General features: G+C 53.9%; 1 protein-coding gene across 2 annotated transcripts; it reads right to left on the bottom strand.

Annotated features, from left to right (window-relative positions):
- Positions 1-8,194: 8,194 nt before the first annotated feature.
- Positions 8,195-20,418, bottom strand: LOC120860331 (nucleolar protein 6). 2 transcript variants are annotated; one of them, XM_040236130.1, is made up of 26 exons: positions 20,166-20,418; positions 18,909-19,115; positions 18,705-18,821; positions 16,912-17,091; positions 16,418-16,586; positions 16,041-16,175; positions 15,790-15,953; positions 15,581-15,701; positions 15,317-15,375; positions 14,904-15,005; positions 14,596-14,711; positions 14,246-14,423; positions 13,966-14,088; positions 13,648-13,796; positions 13,422-13,497; positions 13,034-13,174; positions 12,806-12,923; positions 12,569-12,723; positions 12,315-12,478; positions 11,753-11,905; positions 11,430-11,527; positions 10,556-10,680; positions 10,343-10,432; positions 9,772-9,966; positions 9,555-9,656; positions 8,195-9,377 (listed from the first exon to the last, which is right to left on the bottom strand). In XM_040236130.1, the coding sequence occupies exons 1-26, from the start codon at positions 20,217-20,219 to the stop codon at positions 9,228-9,230; spliced, it is 3,441 nt and encodes a 1,146-aa protein (XP_040092064.1). In that variant the 5' UTR covers positions 20,220-20,418; the 3' UTR covers positions 8,195-9,227. The 2 variants fall into 2 exon arrangements, with proteins under 2 accessions (XP_040092064.1, XP_040092065.1); XM_040236131.1 differs by lacking the exons at positions 8,195-9,377; positions 9,555-9,656; positions 9,772-9,966; positions 10,343-10,432; positions 10,556-10,680 and adding an exon at positions 11,092-11,309.
- Between the last annotated feature and the right edge of the window lie 2,933 nt (positions 20,419-23,351).

Here is a 23,351-nt window from a genome sequence, read left to right as displayed (position 1 = left end):
AGCTCTGTTCTCAGCTGTGTCCACACATGCATGACATCTCCCATGTGCTTGATCATACTTTTGGGGCATCATGGCTGTGCTTGTGGCAGTGGAACATGGCTGGGTTAACAGAGCTTGTCACACGTGTACCTGCGTGAGTACTGAGTACAGCTCCAGGGGCCGAGCTGCAGTTGTCCAGACATGCCGCCGGCTATATACTTGCTGGCAGGTTGAGTTCCAGCTGTTTTTAACCCTCTCCTCTCCCACCCTGGATGATCCATAACCAGGGGCAAATCTATTCCTTTAAGAGATGAAGCTGTCTGAGCTGTGGGGGTGTCAGACCTATCAGAAGTGGTGGGGTCGTGGGGCAATCTTGCTCCCTGTGCCGCATCTAATAACTGGTGAGCTGAGGTCTGGTCTCCTGGACCTGACTCCCACAGGACTGGCGGCAAATATGCCCTCACCCTGGTCTCTAAGGCAGCTTTGGCAAGGAGACCTCATTTCCAGAAGGGACTTAATCCAGGTGGGCTGAGGAGCCTGGGGACTTGTCCTTTGAGCAGCAGCTGTCAGAAATGAGGGCTCCAGAGGTGACTCATGCCCAACGAGATGGGGTTTAGCAACACATAGAGTCACGTGTCGTGTACGCGTGCGCACTCACTGTACCCTGGGGCTGGCAGCCATATTCGCCTATAGACCCTGAAGTTTGTTCATGCACTCCTGGGATGGCATTCCCATGAGAGCCTGGCCATTGGCTCACACATATATGTAACCCCCACACAGGAGGTCTCCCAGGGCCGGTGGGCCAGAAAGAAGCACCCCGCCCCCTGGACCTCAAGGGTTGGGAGGCCCCATGGTGAATCAGGGAGCCATCACCTAGTGCCTGCCCATGGCCCCACTGCCCATCTGTGACTCAAGACAAAACCCCAGAGTCCTGGTGCCAGAACCCAGAGTGTGGGAAGAGGGGAACACCCCCCCACCCGGCCGTCCTCTCTTTTCCCCACTCCCTGGTATGTTTCTCAGCCCCTCGCTGCCCCAGATGGGGCTGCGCAGGGCAGAACTGGCAAAGGGGCTCCTCAACGCTGAGAGAAAGGGAACCCCAGCTCACAGCACCCTAGCCTCACCCCTGCCTGATCCCAGGCCTGCCAGCAGCCAAGCCCAGCCCAGAAACCAAAGCAGGGGAGTGAAACAGGGGACAGCTCTGCTCTCAGTGGGCAGAGCACCCTCCCCTCCCCATACACACAACTGTTTGCAGGTAGAGCACTGCCCCCCACACACATGTGTTTGCTGTCAGTTCACATAGGTGTTCACGGTGCTCCACCCTGAGGGAGCAGGTTGCACATATAACTGTAGATTTGTGTATCTTGAAAGTAGTATCTATTTATATATGTGTACCTGTGTGTACTCACACATGTGTGTTTGTGCTCACCTGTAACTCTGGGCCTGCAGCTCATCGTAGAGCATGTTTGTGATCCCTTCTCCTCTAGTGGGTGCAGCCCCATGCGGAGGCACACGGCTGGGCATGTGGAACAGGACCTGGATCCCAGTGCCCCCTGGTCTCGAATCAGAGTCTCTGGTGGTCTAGTGGTTAAGAATCCAACTGCCAGTATAGGGGACAAGGGTTCAATTTCTGGTCCAGGAAGATCCCACATGCCCTGGAGCAACTGAGCCCATGCACCACAACTACTGAGCCTGTGCTTTATAGACTGTGCTTGGCAACAAGAGAAGCCACCGCAGTGAGAAGCCTGTGCACAGCAACGAAAAGTAGCCCTTGCTTACCGCAACTAGAGAAAGCCCATAGGCAGCAACAATGACCCAGAATAGCCATAAATAAATAAATAAGAAATCTTTAAAAAGCCCATCCTTCAGAATCATGACCCCATATACTCCCCCCAAACTTGTTGCTGTCTATAACTAGTTTTTACACATGGGTCCACACACATGTACGCAGCATGCACAGGTGGAGCACTGCCCTAGGGATGGGTTAGAGTTGGAGCTGAGAAGGTATGGGCAGGGCTTCATGGTTCTTAGTGGAAGACATCTTCTTCCTGAGAGGACCCTGCCTGGAGGAGGGAAAAGGATGCAATGCCTTCCAAGGGCCCCTAATTCCTGTCAGCCCTCCTCGGGTCATCTGGGGATAAGATGGGTCAGGGCCCGAGAATGCTTGTCCAGAAGGCCCGGACTCTCTGGCCTTGAGTTTGAGGGGCAGAAGCAGACCTCAATGCACAACTGGATGCAGGCAATGGGGGTAGTGGGGGGCTCATTCTCACTGTAGTCTATGAATGGGGCCCCCTGAGCCCAAGAGCCCCCAGAGCTCAGCTCTTGGAGCTCTTCAGGAAGAGCCTGAGCTTGGTGAGGCAGGCCCTGACCCTGAGTCATGCAGCTTACCCAGGCCCTCTGGGCACCCTCCTGCTCTTCTGGAAAGAAAGCCAGGCTGAGTACGGGCTGCAAGCCAGCCCACCTGCCCGGGAGCTCCAGGACGAGGCACATGAGGAGGCCCCACCTACCCTCAAGGCATCTTGAGCAAGGTCTGTGTCTCACCTGGGCGGGAGGGCTGAGCCCAGGAAGGGGCCTCCGATTCACCCTGTGGGAGGCTGTGACTCCCTGAGGTCAGAGCTGGGGGAGTGGGTTCCCAGGCAAGGGAAGGGCTGAAGACTCAAGTCCCAGCCTGTTGGACCAGAGGGGCTGGCTAGGGCCCTGTAGGGGGAGGGCCGGCACACCCTTCATTTCCTGCCCCCCAAACTCTTTTTGCCTGAAAGGGAGTAGCTTGAACCAACAGAGGAGACATGGGCCTTGCTGTCAGCAAGCAGAGAAGGGTGTAAACATAGAAAATAAATCACGCTACCTTCCCCCACAGTCTCCCTAAACCCCTTAACCTCTTCCCCTGCATTGGAGTGTGGTTGCGGGGGAGCAGACCAAAACGGACATACAGACATTTTTCAAGTATAGAAAGTTCTTCCTCCAGTTTGCAAAAAACCCTCAGAGGTGGGTGTATAATCTCCCCTTCCACAAATGACAAAACTGATGTTTGGAGAGAAGTCACCTGGTGACTCAGATGGTAAAGAATCCACCTGCAGTGGATTCTTGAACCAGACCCTGGTTCAATCCCTGGATTGGGAAGATCCCCTGGAGAAGGGACTGGCAACCCACTCCAGTATTCTTGCTTGGAGAATCCCATGGACAGATGAATCGGCAGGCTATAGTCCACTGGGGTCACAGAGTCAGACACTACTGAAGCGACTTAGCACGCATACAAACACCTGCTAAGACCTCACTCAGCCGTTAAGTGTTGAGCTGGATACATCCAACTGGGATGGGTAGGAGCCAGGAAGAGGGCAGGGATGCCAGGGAGCCCCGTGCCCCTCTCTTGGGCCACTGCTGGATGCTCTCTCTGCTTCTTAGTCTTGCGAGTGGGGGGCTGGCTCTGGACAGGAATGAGGAGTGGACAGCAGAGATGAGTCACCTGATGATGAGCATCCCCAGACTGGAGGCCAGGCAGGCAGCTCCTCCTCCTGTGCCAGCAGTCACCCCGTATCTCCAGACAGATGAGATGGTGGAGAATCCATGAATGTAAACCTCCCCCCGGGGTACCTCTGGTCAGGTGTCCAGCTGGAACTTGAGAAAATCTATCTCAAGATAGATTTTGACCCATACTTTCCCTTCTGTTGTCCCTGGGCTGCCCTCAGCACCCTTTGAGGACAGCAGACGGTCCCAGAGGCGGGGTGGAAGAATGGGACAGGGGCTAGAGCCTGCTCTGAGGAACAGCCCAGAGTCCCAGGGGCAGGGCTGATGGGGCAAGCCCTCTTGCCGACCCAGAAGCTCAGCCCCAAGCCTCACTTGACCACTGATCAGTTAGGCGGCCGAGCCAGCTCCCTTCCCCCACCCCTCAGTTTCAGTTTCCTCATCAGTCACCTGCAGGTTTCAGGTGGAGTCCCCCGACACACACACACACACACACGCACACACACACTCACACACACTCACACACACACTCACACACATACACTCACACTCAGGTGGAGTCCCCCGACACACATACACACACACACACACATACACACACCCAGGGCTTCTGTAAGAATCAGACAAGATTACGGATGTTTCAGGCCTTGAAAACTGTAATACAGTCAATGTAGAAGGAAAGGTTCGATTCCAGAAGCTCCCTCCTTAATCAGAGTCAGGTTTCCTCCTGTATGCATATCACATCCATCCATGTATGTTCTGGGCTCTGTGTATGTGTGTACCTATGGAGGTCTGTGTGTGCATGTGGGCGACCCTGGGAGTCTGCATGTATATCTCTGTGTGTCCCCATCTGGGCTTGGCTGTGGACCTGGGTTCGGTGTTTAGAAAAGTCAGGGATAGGAGGTGGAGATCTGTAGAGGAGTCTGGAGATGAAGTGACCTGGTCCAACATGATGAGAGTGGGGTTTGGGATTTAGAAGGAAGAGTGGGCAGGGTGGTAAGCAAGAAGCTGAAGGCAGACAGAAAAGGGGACACAGGAACGTGACCCTGGGTGGGGCCCAGGACAACTGCTCTCTGAGAGGTCTGCGGTGTGAAAGGGGTGGGGGGGGCGGACAGGAGGTAGAAGGCTCTGCATCCGGTGTTCCAGAAAGGTGATGGGTGTGTGAGCCCCAGTATACTTTCCCCTCATCCCAGCCCAGTCTGAGTGCTAATTACAGGGCAGCCACCAGTGCCGGCCATATGGGCGGAGTCACAGGAGAAGCAGCCAGAGGAGGGGACAAGCTTCAGCAGGAGATTCTGCAGTCAGACTTCAGGAAGGACTTCCTGAGGGTCTCCAGACCTTGGGGCAGTGGGAGCTGGGCTCCAAGGAGACCCCATTTGTTGGGAGACAGGGGTGTGGGTGTGGTAGCGGGAGACTGGAGAAAGGCCAGGATGCTGTATTTGGTCCTCAGGTGGAACAGGGGCTGCATCTCAGTGCCCCTCAATGATCCCTCGGTCAGTGTCCAATCTTGGCCTTGTCAGTCTCTAGGAGACCCCAGCTCTGTCCTGTGCAGGTCTCTAGCTTGAGAGAACAGAGGAGAGTCCCAGCCAGGGGAACAGAGATGTAGGCTTGAACTGAGGTAGACCAGAGTGTACGTGCTCCTCTGCGCTACACCTATCCTTGACCCTGCTTCCCTGGGTCTAATAACAGCTTCATTCTGCTGCCTTGGGCAGAATGGAAGGGGCAAGGCTGGCAGGCAGCCCAGGACAGAGGAGGGGGCTTGGCTTTTCACTCCTCTCCACCTTACTGGAGACATCCAGAGCTCTGGCCTTTCTACTCTTTTATTCCTCATCACCTGACTCTTGGGCCCCAGGAAGGCCCAGCTCAGAAGCAAGGCCTAGCGCCAGGATATACAGATTCTCTGTAGCTCCCTGTGTGACACTGGTCAAGTTCCTACACCTCTCTGGGCTTCTTGCAAACCAGAAAAATGATCCTCTCCATCCCTCTTCCAGAAACTGAAGTGGGAGAGGGAAGTGAATCTCCCTCTAGGTTTGGAACACCCTGGTCCCCCTTAGTTCCCTGGGGGAGCCCAAGATGCCGCCTTCTGTCTGCAACAGAGGGATGGGCAGGCTGGCCTTCCCTGAGCAAGATCGGGGTGACTCACGTGCCCCAGGCTTACCCTCCCCTTTATCACTCACCTAGATTTTAATTTGTGACTCACGAAGCAAGGACCAGAAGTTGAGGAACCCCCTCAACATGAGGTACATATTTATTGGGGGTGGAAGTGGAAGGGCTCAAGACCAGCCCAGTCTGACTTACTAGGTCAGGGACTGAGCAGTCTCAGGATTTCACTGAAATGTAACCTGCTGCAAGGACCCCCAGCCTTTGGGATCTGTCTCTTTTCTTCGAAAGTTAGGAGCTGGGCAGAGGAAAACAGGGTCTTCAGCTAAAAGGGTTTTGGTTTAAAGGAGGTTGTCAGCACCACCTGAAGGGATGACCCTTTGAGAATTCACTAAATGCAACAACAGAGAAAGGCTTAGGAGGTCTGACAGAACCAGGGAAACTGAAGCCCCCAAAAGGGGAAGGCTTTATTTAAAGCCACTTAACATTTACAGGGGGCTTCCCCAGTGTCTCAGCAGTAAAGAATCTGTCTACAATGCAGAAGCCACAAGAGACTTGGGTTTGATCCCTGGGTCGGGAAGATCCCCTGAAGGAGGGCATGACAACCCACTCCAGTATTCTTGCCTGGAGGAGCCTGGTGAGCTACAGTCCATAGGGTCACACAGACTTGGAGATGACTGAAGCAATTTAGCGCACACACACACATTTGCAGGAAAGGATCCAGAGTTCCTGCCTCCTGGGAGCTTTTCCTCCTCTTTAAAAATAGAGCAGATTTTGCCTGTAACACCACCTTGGAGCCGGAGGCAAAAACCTGCTCACACAGACTAGTGTATAGAGATGCACACAAGCCCCACTCCACCACCCCGAGCAACACATAGAGAGCATCACACCATACGTGAGACACAGCCTCCCACCCCATCCACGTCTACCTGCAAGGCCAGAGGCCCACAGGGGCAGACATACCCACGAGTTGCACCATAACACACATTCCCCCCACCCAACCCTGCACACCCTCGCTATCAGAGTTCCTCCTAGACACTTCTCCTTCTCTTTCCCTGACATTCCAGTTCCAGCTTCTTGTGTCCCCCCTCCCCCAAGGTCACATTAGTACACACCAGACTCCTTACCTACTTCCGGGAGAGAAAATCCCAAGGAAACAGGTTGGAGCAGGCCTTGAAATTGGAGCCCAGGGCTCGAGCTCCCTCACCCCCTACACCAAGCTGGAGCAGGGAGTGCAGAAAGCATGGTGTACGTACCTCCTTGGCTTTCTGAATGACCTACCCTCTTCTCTTGTTGCACTGGGCACTTGAGAAAACCATCATCGAGGCTTTTTTCTGTTTTAGTTCCCTAACTGGGAATCAAACCCGTGTCCCCTGCAGAGGAAGGGTGAATCCTAACCACTGGACCGCCAGGGGAAGTCCCTATTGTGCCCAATTTAAGGATGGGGAGGCTGAGCCCAGCAACGGTGACTTGCCTAGGACCATGTGGCAAGGTAGCAGGGCCAAGCTCATTTCCCTGATGGGGGACTGGTGTCTGCACTTCCTGGAGCCATGTGCTTGCCTGGGAGCAGAGTTCACCCCCTCCCCGCACTGGGTTTGTAAAAAGCTATAGGCCTGAAGCCACCCCTGGAATGATGCAGGATGGTTTGAAACAGCCAGCATCCCATGCCCCTCCCCAGAGCCCATGGAGAGACTATGGAGAAAGCACGTGAGGGACCAAAGGAAAGGGAAGCTGAGAAGCCAGGGACAACCAGACTGCAGGGCTCTGTGAGGGCTGGGACTGCATCTCTGGCATCTCCCTGAAAATCCAGCCTGATGCACTGAGGTCTGGAGTTCATGAATGGCACAGGGAGGGAGATGGACATAGACCTCAGTTCACACCGTCCATCAGTGTATTCCCTATGCTAGTTTCAACCCCAGACCAAGCTGTCCCACGACAGTGACAGGGAGGGATCAACACAGATTCACAAAGACTGAAAGAATTGGGACAAAATTGGAAATCAGAGTTCCCGTATGTGGTTAAGCATCTTGAGGATAAAGCCAGCTAGCCAAGCATCAAAGTCCCTCTACAAACAGGCCCCCGCCTGTTGCTGAACCTGTTTCCTCACTCCGAATATGAGGATAATGAGGAAAAGCAGTACTTTATAGGGCTGGTATGATTGTATAATCAATTTCCTTATGTAAGATATGGAAAATAACAAAGCACGCCCAGCCCTTATTAGGTAGACACTCAATAAACATCAACTTTTTTTTTCTTGGCCGCACTGCTTAACTCATGAGATTTTAGTTCCCTGCCTGACCAGGGATTGAACCTGGGCCCTTGGCTGTGAGACCTGTGGAGTCCTAAGCACTGGACCAATCAGGGAAGTCCCAACATCAACTTTTTATTACTTCTCAGGCCTTTCACTATCAAAACCTTACCCATTCTAGGCAGAGATCACAAATCAGGATTCTCTTTTCCTTGAAGTCTTCTGGAGGCCTGCCCTGCCCTCCATCTGCCTGAGCCTGGGGCCCCTTCTGCCCACACCTGCGTCCAGCTTGGGCAGAGCACTGTACTAGCCATCATGAAATCTGTTCAAACATGTTTCCTGCCCCCAAAGAGCTGACCTGCAGGAGACAAGGTCGAAACCATGTGGAAAAGGCAGAAAAGCCGAAGCCATGGAGAACTTAAAACGATTTAATTTTAAATCAGAATTTAAGACAAGAGAAGAGTTTACGCCACTGTACGTGACTGTGAAGAGAAGTGAATGGACAGTAATTGCTTTGATGTTTCAGAGGAAGAGCACCTTAGGCTGAGGGCGAGGGAAGGGTTTAAGGAGGAGTCACTGAGCTGAATCTGGAAAAACAGCCAGGATTAGGGAGAAGCTGCTGGGAGGGGGGGTGTGGACCAGGCTGAAAGGAAGCAGCACCCCCTCCCTCAGGGCACTGGAGCTCCTGGAGAGCAGGTCTTGGTCCTGCTCACCTCTGCACCCCCAGGGTGGGAGCATGGAGCCTCCAACACCAGAGGCCAGGGCAGCATTCAGTGCTTTTTGCCTCTCTCCTGGATGGGGGACTACCAGTCCCTCTCGCCACTTCGCCCACCCAGCCCCTTCCTGTTTTCCGTGCTCTTCCACGTCCCCATCCTAGGAAGCAGCGGAACCAATACAAGAGGGCACTGTGCCCCTTCAGTGCGGTCTCTTCATCCAGTGAAGCCCCCTCTCCTCTGCTCAGTGCTGCTGCCCTATGACCCTCAGGCAGTGCCACACCTTCTCTGGGCCCCATTTAAAAGCCCTGACGCTGCAGCGAAGAGCATACTGAAGTCAAGGCCCACATCCTGGCAGAGGGGTGGGGACACAGCCTCAGCCCTGGGCACATAGTCTCTTCTCTGGACTTCCAGGAGCAACCTGAGAAGGAACAAAAGGCCCAGGCCAGGCTGACAAGTAGCTGGATTTCCTGGGTTCATTCTGTGTCCCCTCTGAGCTGACCCCCAGTTCTCTTCTAGTCAGGTCCAGGGGACTGCACGGGCCCCCATGGCCCCTGGCCCAGCGCTGGGGCATCAGACAGGAAATCAGGACGGGGATTTGTTGGGGACAAGTCAGCGTGCTCGGGCCAGCAAGCCCTCCTTGGAGGGTCTATCCACAGTGAGGGTGGTCACGCCACTGACATCTTGCTCCAGAGGTCTGTCCATCTAGCTTGCTCCTAGGCTGGAGGTCACACGGTCCACCTCTCACTTCGGGCCTCCACAGCCTGGACCAGGCCTTCGCCCAGGATGGCAAAGTCCTCCAGAATGGCTTCGACATTGGGCACCATCACTGGCTCCCCGCCTTGAGACACCACCATGCGTCCCTTTGTGTTGGAGGCCTGGGGGAGCCAAAGACATATGGATTGAAGTGTCATGAAAGGCATATGCAGAGACACCAAGACACATACGCTTCACACCTGACACAGGGTCACCTGTGGAGCCACACACAGGCACACACGCCCACACGGAACACACGTGCACACTCACGAACAGACAACTGTCACCAGCCAGCTCACCTTGAAGGGCTGGGGCTGGAAGCTGGTGGGCTTCCAGAGGACACCGATCACCTCTCCGCCATGCTGGTCATAGAAGAAAAGAGCCAGGTGTCCGAAGGCCTCCTAGGAAAGGGCAGGACAGGAAAAAGACTTCAGGTGGGAACCTGAGAGCCAACGCCACGGCCCCAGCTCACCTGAAAGCCTCCTCCCCAGGGCCAGCCAGCCCTCAAGGACCTACCCTGAGCTGTGCCAGGTAGAGCTGAGGCGGATCATAGCCCAGCACGGGCATAAGAGAGGAGGGCCCTGGCTCACTGAGCAGGCCCCGGCAGAAGGAGGCAGCCGGCGAGTCCACGGCCTGGCGGTGCCGGGGGATGTGGCGGGGAGCCAGGCGGATCAGCACGTCATACATGTCCAATGGTGGTCGGAACACGGTCTGAAGAAGGGCAGGGAGGGCTCAGCAGTGCCCACTGGGGAGATGGAAACTGGACCACAAACCCCTACACAGGTCCACTTCGCTTCCTTCCCTTCTGTCTGACCCCCCATTAGGGGCCCAAATGCTCATTTCAAGGTGGGAACACCAGGGCCTAGCTGGTGGCAGCTTGGGTTCCGCAGGAGGATCATGGGGTGGGCTACAAGAGCGAAGCTAGGGCCACAGTCCTCCTCCAGCCTCCACAGCCAGGCATCATGGGAAGCTATGGTGCCTTCTCTGAATTCAGTCTCACCGAACAAGGGCCTGAGAACTCTGGGCTTCCATGGCTCAAAGGCAGAGCCCCATGAGCCCCCAGAGTCAGTCTGGCTCAGGGGCTTACCCTGATGTCTCCAGGCCCCCGGGGATCCATAAGCTGCTTCTCTAGGACAGGCAAGGCCTCGGCTGCCAGGACCACCAGCTGGTGGAGGATCTAAGGAGGCACACACAGGTCACGCAGGTCAGACCTGACCATGGGCCTCTCTTAGCTCAGGCTGGGCCTGCTTTTTCCTTGAGGAAGAAAACTACACATTTGGGAGCAGGAATGCAATGAAACCTGGGGCGAGGGTCCATCTTGTGTCCACACAGAGCTTTTGCGATCTTGGGGGGTAACGATGACCATGACGGGGAGCTTTGCCCGGGTTGCCAGGAAGACACTGCGGATCTCCACCTGCTCTTCCGCTGTGAATTAGAAGGGGTCCTGGGTCAGCTGACCCCTCTCCCCAGACACCCCTACTGCTCCAAGTCCTCCCACTGTGCCCACCACAGGGAGTCTCCAACATCCCCCACATGGCCTAAGTGATGAAAGGAACACCGCATCTGCCTCAATCGGCAGGGTGGTAAACTCCCAGCCTGGGCCCAGAAGCAGAATTTTCCACTGCCTGGCATCCTGGTCTAGTTTCCAGGCCTGCACAAGCTGAGGCCTGCCCCTGGCCCCCTCCTCCCCTGGGCTCCCACACACCTGGGGAATTAGAAAGCGGACACCCTCCTCTCTGCTGGGACCAGGAGCTCCTCACGTTACAAACAGAAGTCATCACTCGCACTCTGAGGCCTGGGTGCGACCCCCACCGCACAGTTTCCTGCTCCCCCACCTTAAGACTTCCGACCTGGGCTGCAGGGGCCTTCTTCTCTCCTTTTCCCTCCACAGTGCCCTAGGTAGCCTGCTCACTGACCCCAGTGCGTTCTGTTTCTGATCATCACGTGGGCAAACCACATCTCTACAGTCTCAGAGCTCCCTGAAGGCTGGATCTGGTCCTCTTCCTCCTTAACATTTCCCCACCCCTAGGCAGCCAGAATCAGGAGTAGACATCCTGGGTGGGGTAAGCAGAGAGAAAACCTAACAGACTGACAGGGAAAACCCTTGCCTGCCAGCCTCTGCAACCCACAAAGGGCAGTTCTTCCGGTAGTCTGACTTTCATCGTACCACTTACCAGTGAGCTCATTGTTGAGGTTGACAATTAGGGGGTTGTTCTTCCAATCAAAGGTTGATATCAGGAAAAGGAACCGAAGGAAGCCCACCTGGGGGGAGCTGAGAGGAAGGAGTGAGCAAAGTGTCAGGGGCCCAGCCACATGTGCCCAGGCCCCCACAGTCTGGGGAGCCTAGAGCCCTTAGTCTGAATTGCGGGGGATGGGGGTGTCTTAGAACCCCTTCTGCCCCTAGTTTCGGCCACCTCTCCCATGTGGACTGAAGCAGGAAGGATGACAGCTGACCCCAGGGGAACTTCCTGGCTAGGGAAAAGGTGGAGGGCATCACCTGGGAGGAGTGAAGGGCTCGGGGTGCAGGAAAAGGGCAGCAGCCACTAGGTCCAGGCTCTCATCGGTGAGCTCCCCACCCAGGAGCTGGGCACGCACCCACCGCTTGGCCAGCCGAGCCACACCTGAAAAGGCTGGGTGCTGCTGCTGGAGCCTGTGGAAAGAAGACGGCAGAGGCGGTGAGGCGCAGGCACTTGGGCCCAAGGACAGACTTTCAGCCCGACTGCAACTGTTCACTTAACTTTCACCCAACACTGGCCTCTGTGCTAATGTGCTATATGATCATACGTGTATGACCTCATGTCTTCCTAATACCCCAAGAGGTTGTTCCTAGCATGATTACCATTTTACAGATGAGAAAAATCAGGTGTATGTGTGGGAGGATTTGGGCTCAAAGGCCAAAGCCAGTTAAGTGGCAGGGCCAGAATCCTAGCATTTCTAACACTTGCCTGACTCCAACCCAGCACTCATATCTCTAACTGGCCTAACTCTCCAGACAGATGGCCAGGTGAGCAGGATGGGACTGGAAGAGGGTCTATGAGAGCCTGTGCAGGTGGCCCTACCCATGCAAGGCGCTGGTGAGCAGGGGCAACTGCCTCGTATCCCTCTCAAGGCAGAGGGAGGCAGGGGTGTCCCTCAGTGAGATCATCCCCTCGGGGCTCCGCGTCTCTTTCAGGATCTGCGGCTCCCGCTGATAGGCCACACGGATCCGGAACACAAACCCATCCTGTTGGAAGAGGGGAGGGGATGGGAGATGGGGCACCCTGACAGCCCTGTCCCTTCCTTCCCCTGTATCCCCGCCCAGTGCCCGCCTAACCTTGAGGACGTCGGTGTGCGTGGCTGTGGCGCGGCATGGCAGCCCATGCTGCTGAGTCAGCAGCTCCGCCAGGCGCAGCTGGAAGGCAGCACGGACCCTGCAAATGGCCTCGGCATCCTGGGGCCACTGCCCACTGCCCTCCAGGTGACACACCACTGTGGAGAAGAGGGAGAGGCCTCAGTCTACAGCCTGGGGTATAGAGCGGTCCCTTTCAGCCCCTTGCAAGAGCTCCCTCACCAGTCATGGGCTCCACGTAGGCTGGGCAGGGCTTGTCAGGCCGGGGCAACAGCGAGGCCCGCTCTCGCAGCTGCTCATAGAAGGAGTGGGCTGGACGGACTGGGGTTGGTGGGAACACCTGTGGGAGAAGGGAGGCTGAGGAGGAGGACGAGGAGCTGAAAGGGAGAGTACTTGGTGGGTGAGGCAGAGGGAGGTGTGACCCAGTGGAAAGGGCTCCCTGCTCCTGACCTCAGTATAGCGCAGCACAGGGTGAGCTCCCTGCACGGCAGACACGGTCAGCGGCAGACCATCCAGGCCCCACAGCAGGCGGCTGAGGTCATCGTAGCAACGCACTGCAGCTGCCAGGGCCTCCTCACCGGTGCTGGAGGTCTGAGGGGAGAAAACACAATCAGGAGGGCAGGACCTTACAGGAGAGCCGGGCCACCTGGGATACAGCCTTGGCTCAGGCTGCGGCTGCAGAGCCAGAGGGCCCCCTGCTGGTCACTCAGGGAAGTGCAACCTAGCTAAGGAGGTGGGGACTCTCCAGCCCCATTCGCGCCGTCCCCAAATCCAGCCACACAGGCTACTCGCCCAACAGTCCCTAGCCTTGACCCCAGCCCTGAACCAGGGCCCTCACCTCTTTCAGGCCTTGGATCAGTGCATCCAGGAGGCCCCCCGTATAGTGGACACAGGTATCTGGAATGTCAGCGTGGCTAGAAAAGAGGCACAGAGAGTATGGGGCACTGGGGGCCAGGGAGAGAACTGCTGGATGTGAGCAGCTCACCCCAAAAGCTTGGGCCAGAGCCTCCTAAAAGGCTCCGCAGCCCATGCCCGCCTCCTGGCATTCAGATGCTAACACTCACAGTGCCAAGAGATGAGTGACCACTTGGTGGGGAATGAGACGCTTCTGGGCCATAGAGGCAGCCTCCCAGACCACAGCTTCCCGGATGGCTCCATCCTGGAAACGCCGAAGCTCGGAGCGAGAGCCCCAGAACTTGCGGAAGTTGGCGGCCTAGGGAGAAGACGATGGTGGGAGAGATCAACAAGGAAGGGGTTCTGTCAGAAATCTCCTGACAGGCCTCGAGTCAGGTGGCAAGAGGATAGTCCACCCTACTCCTGCCAGTACACACGCCGAGCTTCCCAAGACAGGGCAAAATCACCCGAGACCCCCAGCTGCTCACCTCAGGCTGGTCAGCCTCAGGACCCAGCTCAAGAACACTGGTCAGCCCCTCAGGCCGGAGGAGCAACCCCAGGGTCAGGACGCCTGGATCTCTGTGCTTCGGTGGCTCCTGGCTGATGTCCCACTGCAGGGTGTAGAGAGGCCGAGCTCAGTCCAAGTGCCCCCCAGCTGGGTCAGGAAACCCCCTTTCTAGTTAGAGGGATGGGGCGTCTTGTGTATCCCCTGGGTCCCAGGATCCTCCTCTCTCAGTCCCACAAACTCCCCAACCCACCCCACCTCACCTCTGAGACTGGGGGCCGAGTGTGGGCCAGCAGCTGCAGCCGGGACCCCAGGCCCTGCTCCAGGAGGGTGGTGAGTGGGCCCAAAGCCGCTGAGACATAGTCCCCACCGAGATCCTGTAGCTCTGGCCACAGCTTCAGCCGGTGACATGCTGCCTGCAGGCGACTCAGCGGACGGATGCTGGGGGGTGTGGGGGCACGGAGGGACAAAGAGGGGGCATCAAGTACTGCTGGCCCCAGGTATCACCCCCACCATCACTAGGGAGATCAACCAGAGCACCAGTCTGAAGATCTCGGCCCCCTCACTAGCCCTGAGGCAACAGGACTCACTGACGTATCACCCTGAAACTCACTGCAGGATGTGGTCAAAAGCCCGGATCATGGGTTTGGGAGTCATCAAGAGCAGCTGGAATCCATCGTCAGCTTTGCTGTCCAGCAGTGCCATAGACAACTGAGCTTCGTGCTGCACCTGGGGTCATGGAGCAAGCAAGGAACCCACCATGTGAGACCACCAGCACTGCTCTCTCCCCTTACTGAACCCAGGGCCCAGACACAGAGACATGCTCTAGAGAGGAGTTGCTGGTGTCCTGGTGCTGGCAGAAGGGACAGGGGCTGGGCTGGGACACTGGGGGAACTCAGGACAGTGGGAGACAACTGGTACCTGGTGGTAAGTGGAGGCAGTGATATCAGCACAGAGGTTGAGACGGCCCGAGGAGTCCAGGAAGACAACAGGGAAGGCCTGGTGGAAGTCATCGAGGACCGGCTGGGAGAGGGAGAGAGAAGCCAGTCAGGGCTGGGCCTTAACTTCAGGGCTCTGGGCCCAGACCTGTGTGTGTGTGCTAAGTCACTTCAGTCATGCCCGGCTCTCTGTGATCCTGTGGACTAGCCCACCAGGCTCCTCTGTCCATGGGATTCTCCAGGCAAGAATACTGGAGTGGGTTGCCATGGCCTCCTCCGGAGGATCTTCTCGACCCAGGGATCAAACCCTTGTCTCTTATGTTTCCTGCATTGGCAGGTGGGTTCTTTACCACTAGCACCACCTTGCAAGACCAGACTCAGCACCGCCCTACTCACCAGGGAGGGATTGGAGCTGAAGCATAAACTGATCCCGTTGACAGTCAGATCTGAACTGGCTGAAATGAACCAGAGAAGGTGGTTGTGTCAGAAGGAATCCCCCTTTCTAAGGACCCAGTCCCCGTGACACCCACCCTCCAGACAGGTGACTGCAACTGTCTGCCTCTGAGGTTCGCTTTACTCCTCTGTCTGAGGACAATAAAGCAAATGATCCCTGATGGGGATGATCAGGACCCTTGGCCTTTCCGAGTCCAGCTGCCTCACCCAGAAACTGCAGGGTGCTTCTCAGCACCTGGTAGCCGCTCATGGTGGTGTGGATCTTGCGTGTAGACACGAGGAAGGCCACCACCATGGAGACAAGGAACCCGCTGAATCCTCCCAGGCCCTGAGAGAGAAATGGATGGAGAGACCGAAGTTCAGAGCCAGCCCACCACTCAGCGAGGCCCAGGGTAACTGGGCCACTTCCAGCTCACCTTGTCCAGTTCCCGCTGCCGCAGCCAGACCTTCAAAAGTGCCACCCCATCCTTCAGTCCTGAGGCTGAGCCCAGCACAGCTGACAGCAGCTGCACGTGGGATTCAAGGGCTGTGTCCTGCAGGAGCCATGTGTTGTAGTGGGGGGTGGGGCGTTCTGGGCTACCTGTGGGAGGAAAGAGGAAACCGTGAGAGGAGAGGGCCGCACAACACCCTTTCCTCCAACCCAGCCTTGACATCACTGTCTACTCACCATCCCCTGAAGGACTTTGCCCTTGGTACCAGGCAGAGCGCACATTGCTCTTGGATGGCAGCAGGCGGCACGGGCGGAAAAAGTCAGGTGGAGGGCAGGGATGCAGACGAACAGTGACCAAACACTCATCCTTCCCTGGGGGGAAGACAGGTGATGCTAAGACCCTGCAGCCACCCTGGAGTCAGAGAAGCCCCTGCACTGTCCCCCCACATAAGGGCCCCATGCCTGCCCACCTCAGAATTTGAGGTCCCAATACCTTTCCCCTGAGACTTGAGGCCCAGGTCTTCTCTCACCATGGACTTAAGGCCCCTGTGCCTCCCCTACCAGATCTGTCCATCACCCCATACTGTGCCTTCCACCCAGTGTGTGCCTCCCACCGTGAGGCCGCAGCAGCAGCGAGGGTTTCAGGTGGCAGCCATTAGGGTAGGAAAAGCGAACACTGCCGAAAAGTGGGTCCTTGGCCAGGTGGTGAGCCAAGTGGGCCAGGTAGAGGGCACGCTTGCGGAAGTAGCGCTGGTTCAGCCCATCCTTGTCCTGTAGGATCTCCTGGAGGCGGTCAGGAGAAGAGAGAGAGACGGCCAAGTTGCTTAACTGTTTGTTGATGGAGGACTTGGGGGCCAAGATGAAGCCAAAGTGAGAGCAAAGCTTGGCAACCCCATCTGCTGGCGAGGATGCCAAAGTCAAGGCCAGCAACACCATATCTTGGATGAGGAAGGCAAAGTGCTGCTCCTTCAAGACAACTGCAGTGGTCTGTTCTTTGGATTCAAAATTCAGGTTTCAATCCTCTGGCAAGTGCGAGGTGGGAAAAAGGGATCCAAGGTTTGTAGGTGGTGAAATGGCAGACCTTTCCGTCCCAAACTCTGGATCTTACCCTGGGTATGGTCAGTGCCACATCCACATTGACGTCCGGCCGGATGCAGGTGCCCAGAAGGTAACTTCCCACAACAGTGACCTGGGCTGGGGGCAGGAAATGGAAACGGCCCTTCACAGTATAGGGTACTTGGTGGATAGGGACTTGAACCCCATCTGGGAGCCATGCCTGGTTGGTCAGCTGCAGGGACAGAGACAGTGACACATATTTGATTACCTTCCTAACATGTCCCCTTAATGTCTAGTAGACATCTCAAATTAAACATGTCAAAACGTCTGAAACCAAGCTCCTGATCTTCCTATGTCTTCCCCATTAAGGCAACTCCATACTAGCTGCTCAAGCTAAAAACGTTTAAATCACCTTGACTCACCTCTGTTAAGAACCCCCATTTTGGGACTTCCCTGATGGTCCAGTGGCTAAGATTCTGCACTTCCAGTGCAGGGGGTGTGGGTTCAATCCCTGGTCAGGGAACTAGATCTCACATGCTGCAACTAAGAGTGAGCATGCCACAGCTAAGACCCAGTGCAGCCAAACAAATGAATAGAGGTTAAGAGGAAAAAAACACCCATTTCACTTTCAAAAGGTATCCAGACACTGATCACTTCTCTACTCTATCCTAGTCTGAGCCATTTTTCAGTGGATCACTGCACAACAGGTTCCTAACTAGTCTCCCTGATTTCATCTTTGTTCCCTTCCATTCTACTTTTAATAGTCTGGGTGAACTTCTTAAAACTGAAGTTAGATCACAAAATCACTTTACAAAACAACAACAACAAAACAAAACAAAAATGCTGTAGTTATCCCCATCTCACCCAAAGTGTTAATCGCTCAGTTGTATTCAACTCTTTGCAACCTGTGGACTGTGGCCCTGCCAGGCCCCTTTGTCCATGGAGTCCTCCAGGCAAGAATACTGGAGTGGGTTGCCATTCCCTTCTCCAGGCGATCTTCCTGACCCAGGGATCAAACTCAGGTCTCCTGCATTGCAGGCAGATTTTTTGCCATTTGAGCCACCAGGGAAGCCCCAAAGCAACAGCTCAAAGTCCTTGTTCTGGTGCACAAGGCCCTGCATGATATACCCACTTCCTCCATTACCTTTCTAAACTGACCTCCTTCTATCTTCCCTTCATTCATTCCAAAGAAGTACCAGACCTATTCTTGCCTTTGAGCCTCTGTGTTGGCTGTTTCCCCTTCCTGGAATATTCTTCTTCCCTTAAATATCTACATGGCTGACTCACTTTTTTTACACAAATGTCACTTTAGTAAGGCCTACCTCAACCACCCTATTTAAAGTTGCCAACCACTCTCATCCTCTGATATTCCCATGATCCCCTTAATGTGTCCTTCTTCCTTTTTCCATAGTGCTTACCACCACTTTCTAACACTGCCATACAGTTTACTTGTCATGTTCATTATATTATTGTCCATATTCTAACACTAGAACACAGGCTGCTTTATTCACTGATGTATCTTAAGAACCCTTGGAAGAGGGCATGGCAACCCACTCCAGTATTCTTGCCTGGAGAATTCCCATGGACAGAGGAGCTTGGTAGGCTACAGTCCATGGGGTCGCAAAGAATCGGACACGACTGAGCAACTAAGCACAACACATCCGAAGAACACAACTACTGCAAGGCACACAAGTGTTTGCTGAATGAACAAATAAGTGACTGCACTCCCAGCTGAGCCTCCTGGCAGTGAGAATGAGCTCCCTAGCACCCCATCCCCTTCAAAGAATAGCAAGGTCCCTGAGAACCCTTTCTGGGCTTTCCAGTTCCCTCCACTACTTGACTTACCTCTGTCTCAGGGGTTGAGGGCACCCTCATGATCCGCTGGTTGACCTCCCGTAGGAAAGCGTCAATCCGCTCTTTCTTCTTATCTGACAGCCTCACTTCCTTTAGTAACTCCTCTACCTGTAAGATGGTGCAGGAGAGAGTAGTACTTCAGCCTCAGGGTCTCAGCCCATCCCTCTAACCCAAGCCCCAACCACCCAACAGTACCTGTAAACGAAGCAAGCTGGAATGGAACAAACTCTCAGTCTCCCGAAGGCGACTGAGCTCCTCATTGGTAGGTTCCTTGTACAGTTCTGCCCGGCTGAGCTTCACGGGCTGCAGGAGGCCCTCCCCTGGAGACCCAGCCATCTTACGTTTCTTTAAGGATTCCTTCTTCCCCTCTTTGCCTGTGCCTTCCAGAGCTGACTCCATCACCTGTAGCCAATGAGAGGGAGAAGCCAGGGTGACGTCACAGACATCCAGCATCCACTGCCACCAGGACCAGATGTAGGTAAAGGCTTCACCTGCTCCTGGTCTCTCTTGAACAAGAATCAGATTGTGTAAAACTCAGAATAATTTTTAGTTAAAAGAACTTACTGAGCTCTAGACTGAAAACTCCTTGAGTTGAGGGTTTCCCATCTATCTAACAGCACAAGCATGTAACTCTGCTTGGAGTCATAGGGGTAGTAGCTGAATGGGCCCTGGAAGCAATGCCTGAGCTCCTTGTACTTCCAAGTAACAAGACTTTCTCTTCTGCTGAGTTAGTTCTGGAACGTCGCAAATACCAACTCCACTCTTGCTCTATCCAAATCCTGCCAGGTTACACACACGCACCCCCTGCCCCAGCAAGCCCTGACTATAGGCTATATCAGTATACATTAAGTGCTCAGTGATGGAGTCTACTGGCTCTGAAGGATATACTCAATAAATCATTCAATCCTTATAATAATCCTAGCAGAAAACAAACACCTGAACGAAGCTCCGTTGAGCCTGTGGTTCCAGTTGGTATAATTAAACTGTGAGCAGGCTTCAAACCCTGGTGTGCGGGATCCCAAACCTTCTACCCTGCAGCCCTGGGCTCTGCCCCCCTCCATGGTTCCACAGCCGGAAGAGCCTTACGGTAGCGCAGCAGGACTGCCACCACGTGGGGAGCACAAAACTAGACACAGGAGGGGAGAAAATCCTGCCCAAGGTCCAGAAAGAGTTAGGGAAAAGACCCACGCCGCGGAAGGGAATGGGGCGGGACTCTTCAATTTCAAGGTGTAGACCTAACGAACAGAGACGGTTCATAGGCTTTACTACTTTGCAAGTAAAGCCAAGTTCTACCTCCCTTAGCAAGCCCTGCCTCGGTATCCTAAGCTGGAAGCATCGGGGGAAATGAGGCTCTTCCCTAAGGGGCCACTCTCGTGTCCCTCGCTGGCAAACTGTTAGGTTCTGCTGTCTCCGGCACGCTGCGCATCCCTTCCTCCCAGGCCGCTCGCCCACCTCCGGCTCCCCAGCAGTTCCGCGATGCTCCGCTCTCGCAGGTGCGGGGCCCATCCCTCATGTGTTGCTCTCGCACTTTGGGTGTAAAGTCCACTTGCTCTGAAGAGATTCTACCCACGTTGGCAGAAATGCCCAAACCGCGGCAGAAATGCGGGTACCGGCGTTAGCAAGCCTCATGGCAAAGAACCCCGCCCAGTTCCAGAGCCATTGGGTGAGTGCCCGACGAGTCGCTCGCCATTGGTTTCTGTCACTCTCCAGGACCGCCCATCACGGGGGAGGGGCCAAACAGAGTTCTCCGATTTACGGCCTCTTTGCGACGGCAGACCGGAAGCTTGCCGGCAACTTGGCAGTTGCTTCCGTTTCCTCACTTCCTCCTCTTGGAACACCAGGGAAAGGGCGGGGCTAGCTTGGGCCTTTTGGGGAGGGTTTGTTTACGTAAGTGATTCTTCTTCTTGCTTTATCAATTAACCAATCTTGTCAGTTCTACTTCCAAAATATGTCTTGAGTTTATTCATTTTGTGTGTGTGTGTGTGTGTGTGTGTGTGTGTGTGTTAAGTCACTTCAGTCTTGTCCCATTCATTGCGACCATACTGACTGTAGCCTGCCAGACTCCTTTGTCACTGGGGTTCTCTGGGCAAGAATACTGGAGTGGGTTGCCATGCCCACCTGCAGGGGATCTTCCTGTCTCAGGGATCAAACCAGCCTCTCTTAGGTCTCCTGCCCGTTGGCAGCCTGGTTCTTAACCACTAGCATCACCTGGGAAGCCCCAGGACTATCTCTTCAGTTCAGTTCAGTTCAGTTCAGTCGCTCAGTCGTGTCCGACTCTGCGACCATGGATTGGAACACGCCAGGCTTCCCTGTCCTTTATGTGGTCATAATTCGATTATAAAATTCAAGAAATGTACCTTTCATTCAATACTATCATCAGTTAAGTAGCTCAGTCGTGTCCGACTCTTTGCGACCCCATGAATTGCAGCTCGCCAGGCCTCCCTGTCCATCACCAACTCCCGGAGTTCACTCAAACTCATGTCCATCGAGTCGGTGATGCCATCCAGCCATCTCATCCTCTGTGGTCCCCTTCTTCTCCTGCCCCCTGTCCCTCCCAGCATCAGAGTCTTTTCCAATGAGTCAACTCTTCGCATGAGGTGGCCAAAGTACTGGAGTTTCAGCTTCCACATCAGTCCTTCCAATGAACACCCAGGACTGATCTCCTTTAGAAAGGACTGGTTGGATCTTGCAGTCCAAGGGACTCTCAAGAGTCTTCTCCAACACCACAGTTCAAAAGCATCAGTTCTTCGGTGCTCAGCCTTCTTCACAGTCCAACTGTCACATCCATACATGAGCACTGGAAAAACCATAACCTTGACTAGACGGACATTTGTCAGCAAAGTAATGTCTCTGCTTTTGAATATGCTATCTAGGTTGGTCATAACTTTTCTTCCAAGGAGTAAGCATCTTTTAATTTCATGGCTGCAATCACCATCTGCAGTGATTTTGGAGCCCCTAAAAATAAAGTCTGACACAGTTCCCACTGTTTCCCCCTTTATTTCCCATGAAGTGATGGGACCAGATGCCATGATCTTCGTTTTCTGAATGTTGGTTTTAAGCCAACTTTTCCACTCTCCTCTTTCACTTTCATCAAGAGGCTTTTGAGTTCCTCTTCACTTTCTGCCATAAGGGTGGTGTCATCTGCATATCTGAAGTTATTGATATTTCTCCCAGCAATCTTGATTCCAGCTTGTGCTTCTTCCAGCCCAGTGTTTCTCATGATGTACTCTGCATATAAGTTAAATAAGCAGGGTGACAATATACAGCCTTGACGTACTCCTTTTCCTATTTGGAACCAGTCTGTTGTTCCACATCCAATTCTAACTGTTGCTTCCTGATCTGCATATAGGTTTCTCAAAGAGGCAGGTCAGGTGGTCTGGTATTCCCATCTCTTTCAGAATTTCCCACGGTTTATTGTGATCCACACAGTCAAAAGCTTTGGCATAGTCAATAAAGCAGAAATAGATGTTTTTCTGGAACTCTCTTGCTTTTTCAATGATCCAGCGGATGTTGGCAATTTGATCTCTAGTTCCTCTGACTTTTCTAAAACCAGCTTGAACATCTGGAAGTTCATAGTTCACGTATTAAGTCCATATTCAAATTTTGCCAACTATCTCAAAAATACCCTTTACATAGTAGAGTTTTATTTCCTGGTTCAAGATCAGGCATCTGTTTAAGCATCATCTTTCTTTTCCCTCTCAGTCTGAATTAATCTGGAACATATTCTCTGCCTTTTTTGTTTTTTTTGTTGTGTGTGTGTATGTGTTGGTTTTTGGTTTGCCACACTGTGCAGCATGTGGGATCTTAGTTCTCTGATCAGGGATGGTACCCTTGCCCCGTGCATTGGAAGTGTAGAATGTTAACTGCTGGACTGCCAGGGAAGTCCATTTCCCCCACTAACAACCGTTTTGAAGAATATAGCACAGTTTCATTTGATAGCTTTTTCTTTAAATCTTTTTTATTGAAGTATGCAGTGGTAAAGACTCTGCCTGCCAAGGCAAAAGACATAAGAGATCTGGGTTCAATCCCTGTGTCAGGAAGATCCCCTGGAGTAGGAAATTCAGTATTCTTGCCTGGAAAATTCCATGGACAGAGGCATCTGGCAGGCTACAATCCATGTGGTCACAGAGTCAGACACCACTGAGCACCCATGCACAACACACATATGGAAAAACTCACATATCTCAAGTATACACCTTGGATAGTCACAAACTAAACATACATATGTACTCAACTCACAGAAAAAAAAAAGGGGGGGACTTCCCTCGTGGTCCAGTGGTTAAGAATCTGCTTGCCAATTCAGGGGACACAGGTTCAATTCCTGATCCAGGAAGATCCCGCCCACCATGGAGCCACTAAGCATGTGCACCCTAACTACTGAGCTCAAACTCTAGAACTCTCGAGCCACAACTATGTGAAGCCCACATGTCCTAGAGCCAGTACTCCACAACCAGAGAAGCCACCAAAATGAGAAGTCCATGCACCACAATGAAGAATAGACCCTGCTTACTGCAACAAGAGAAAGCCCAGAAGCAGTAACGAAGACCCAGTGAGGCCAAAAATAAACACAAAAATAAATTGTAATTTAAAAGAACATTTTCTGCACCTTTTCAATCTCCCTTCATGCTGGCTTTTAGT

This window comes from Oryx dammah, unplaced genomic scaffold, assembly GCF_014754425.2.
Source record: "Oryx dammah isolate SB20612 unplaced genomic scaffold, SCBI_Odam_1.1 HiC_scaffold_11056, whole genome shotgun sequence".
NCBI lineage: Eukaryota > Metazoa > Chordata > Mammalia > Artiodactyla > Bovidae > Oryx > Oryx dammah.
The sequence above is the reverse complement of the archived record's forward strand: the minus strand, read 5'-3'. Positions and strand labels throughout refer to the sequence as shown.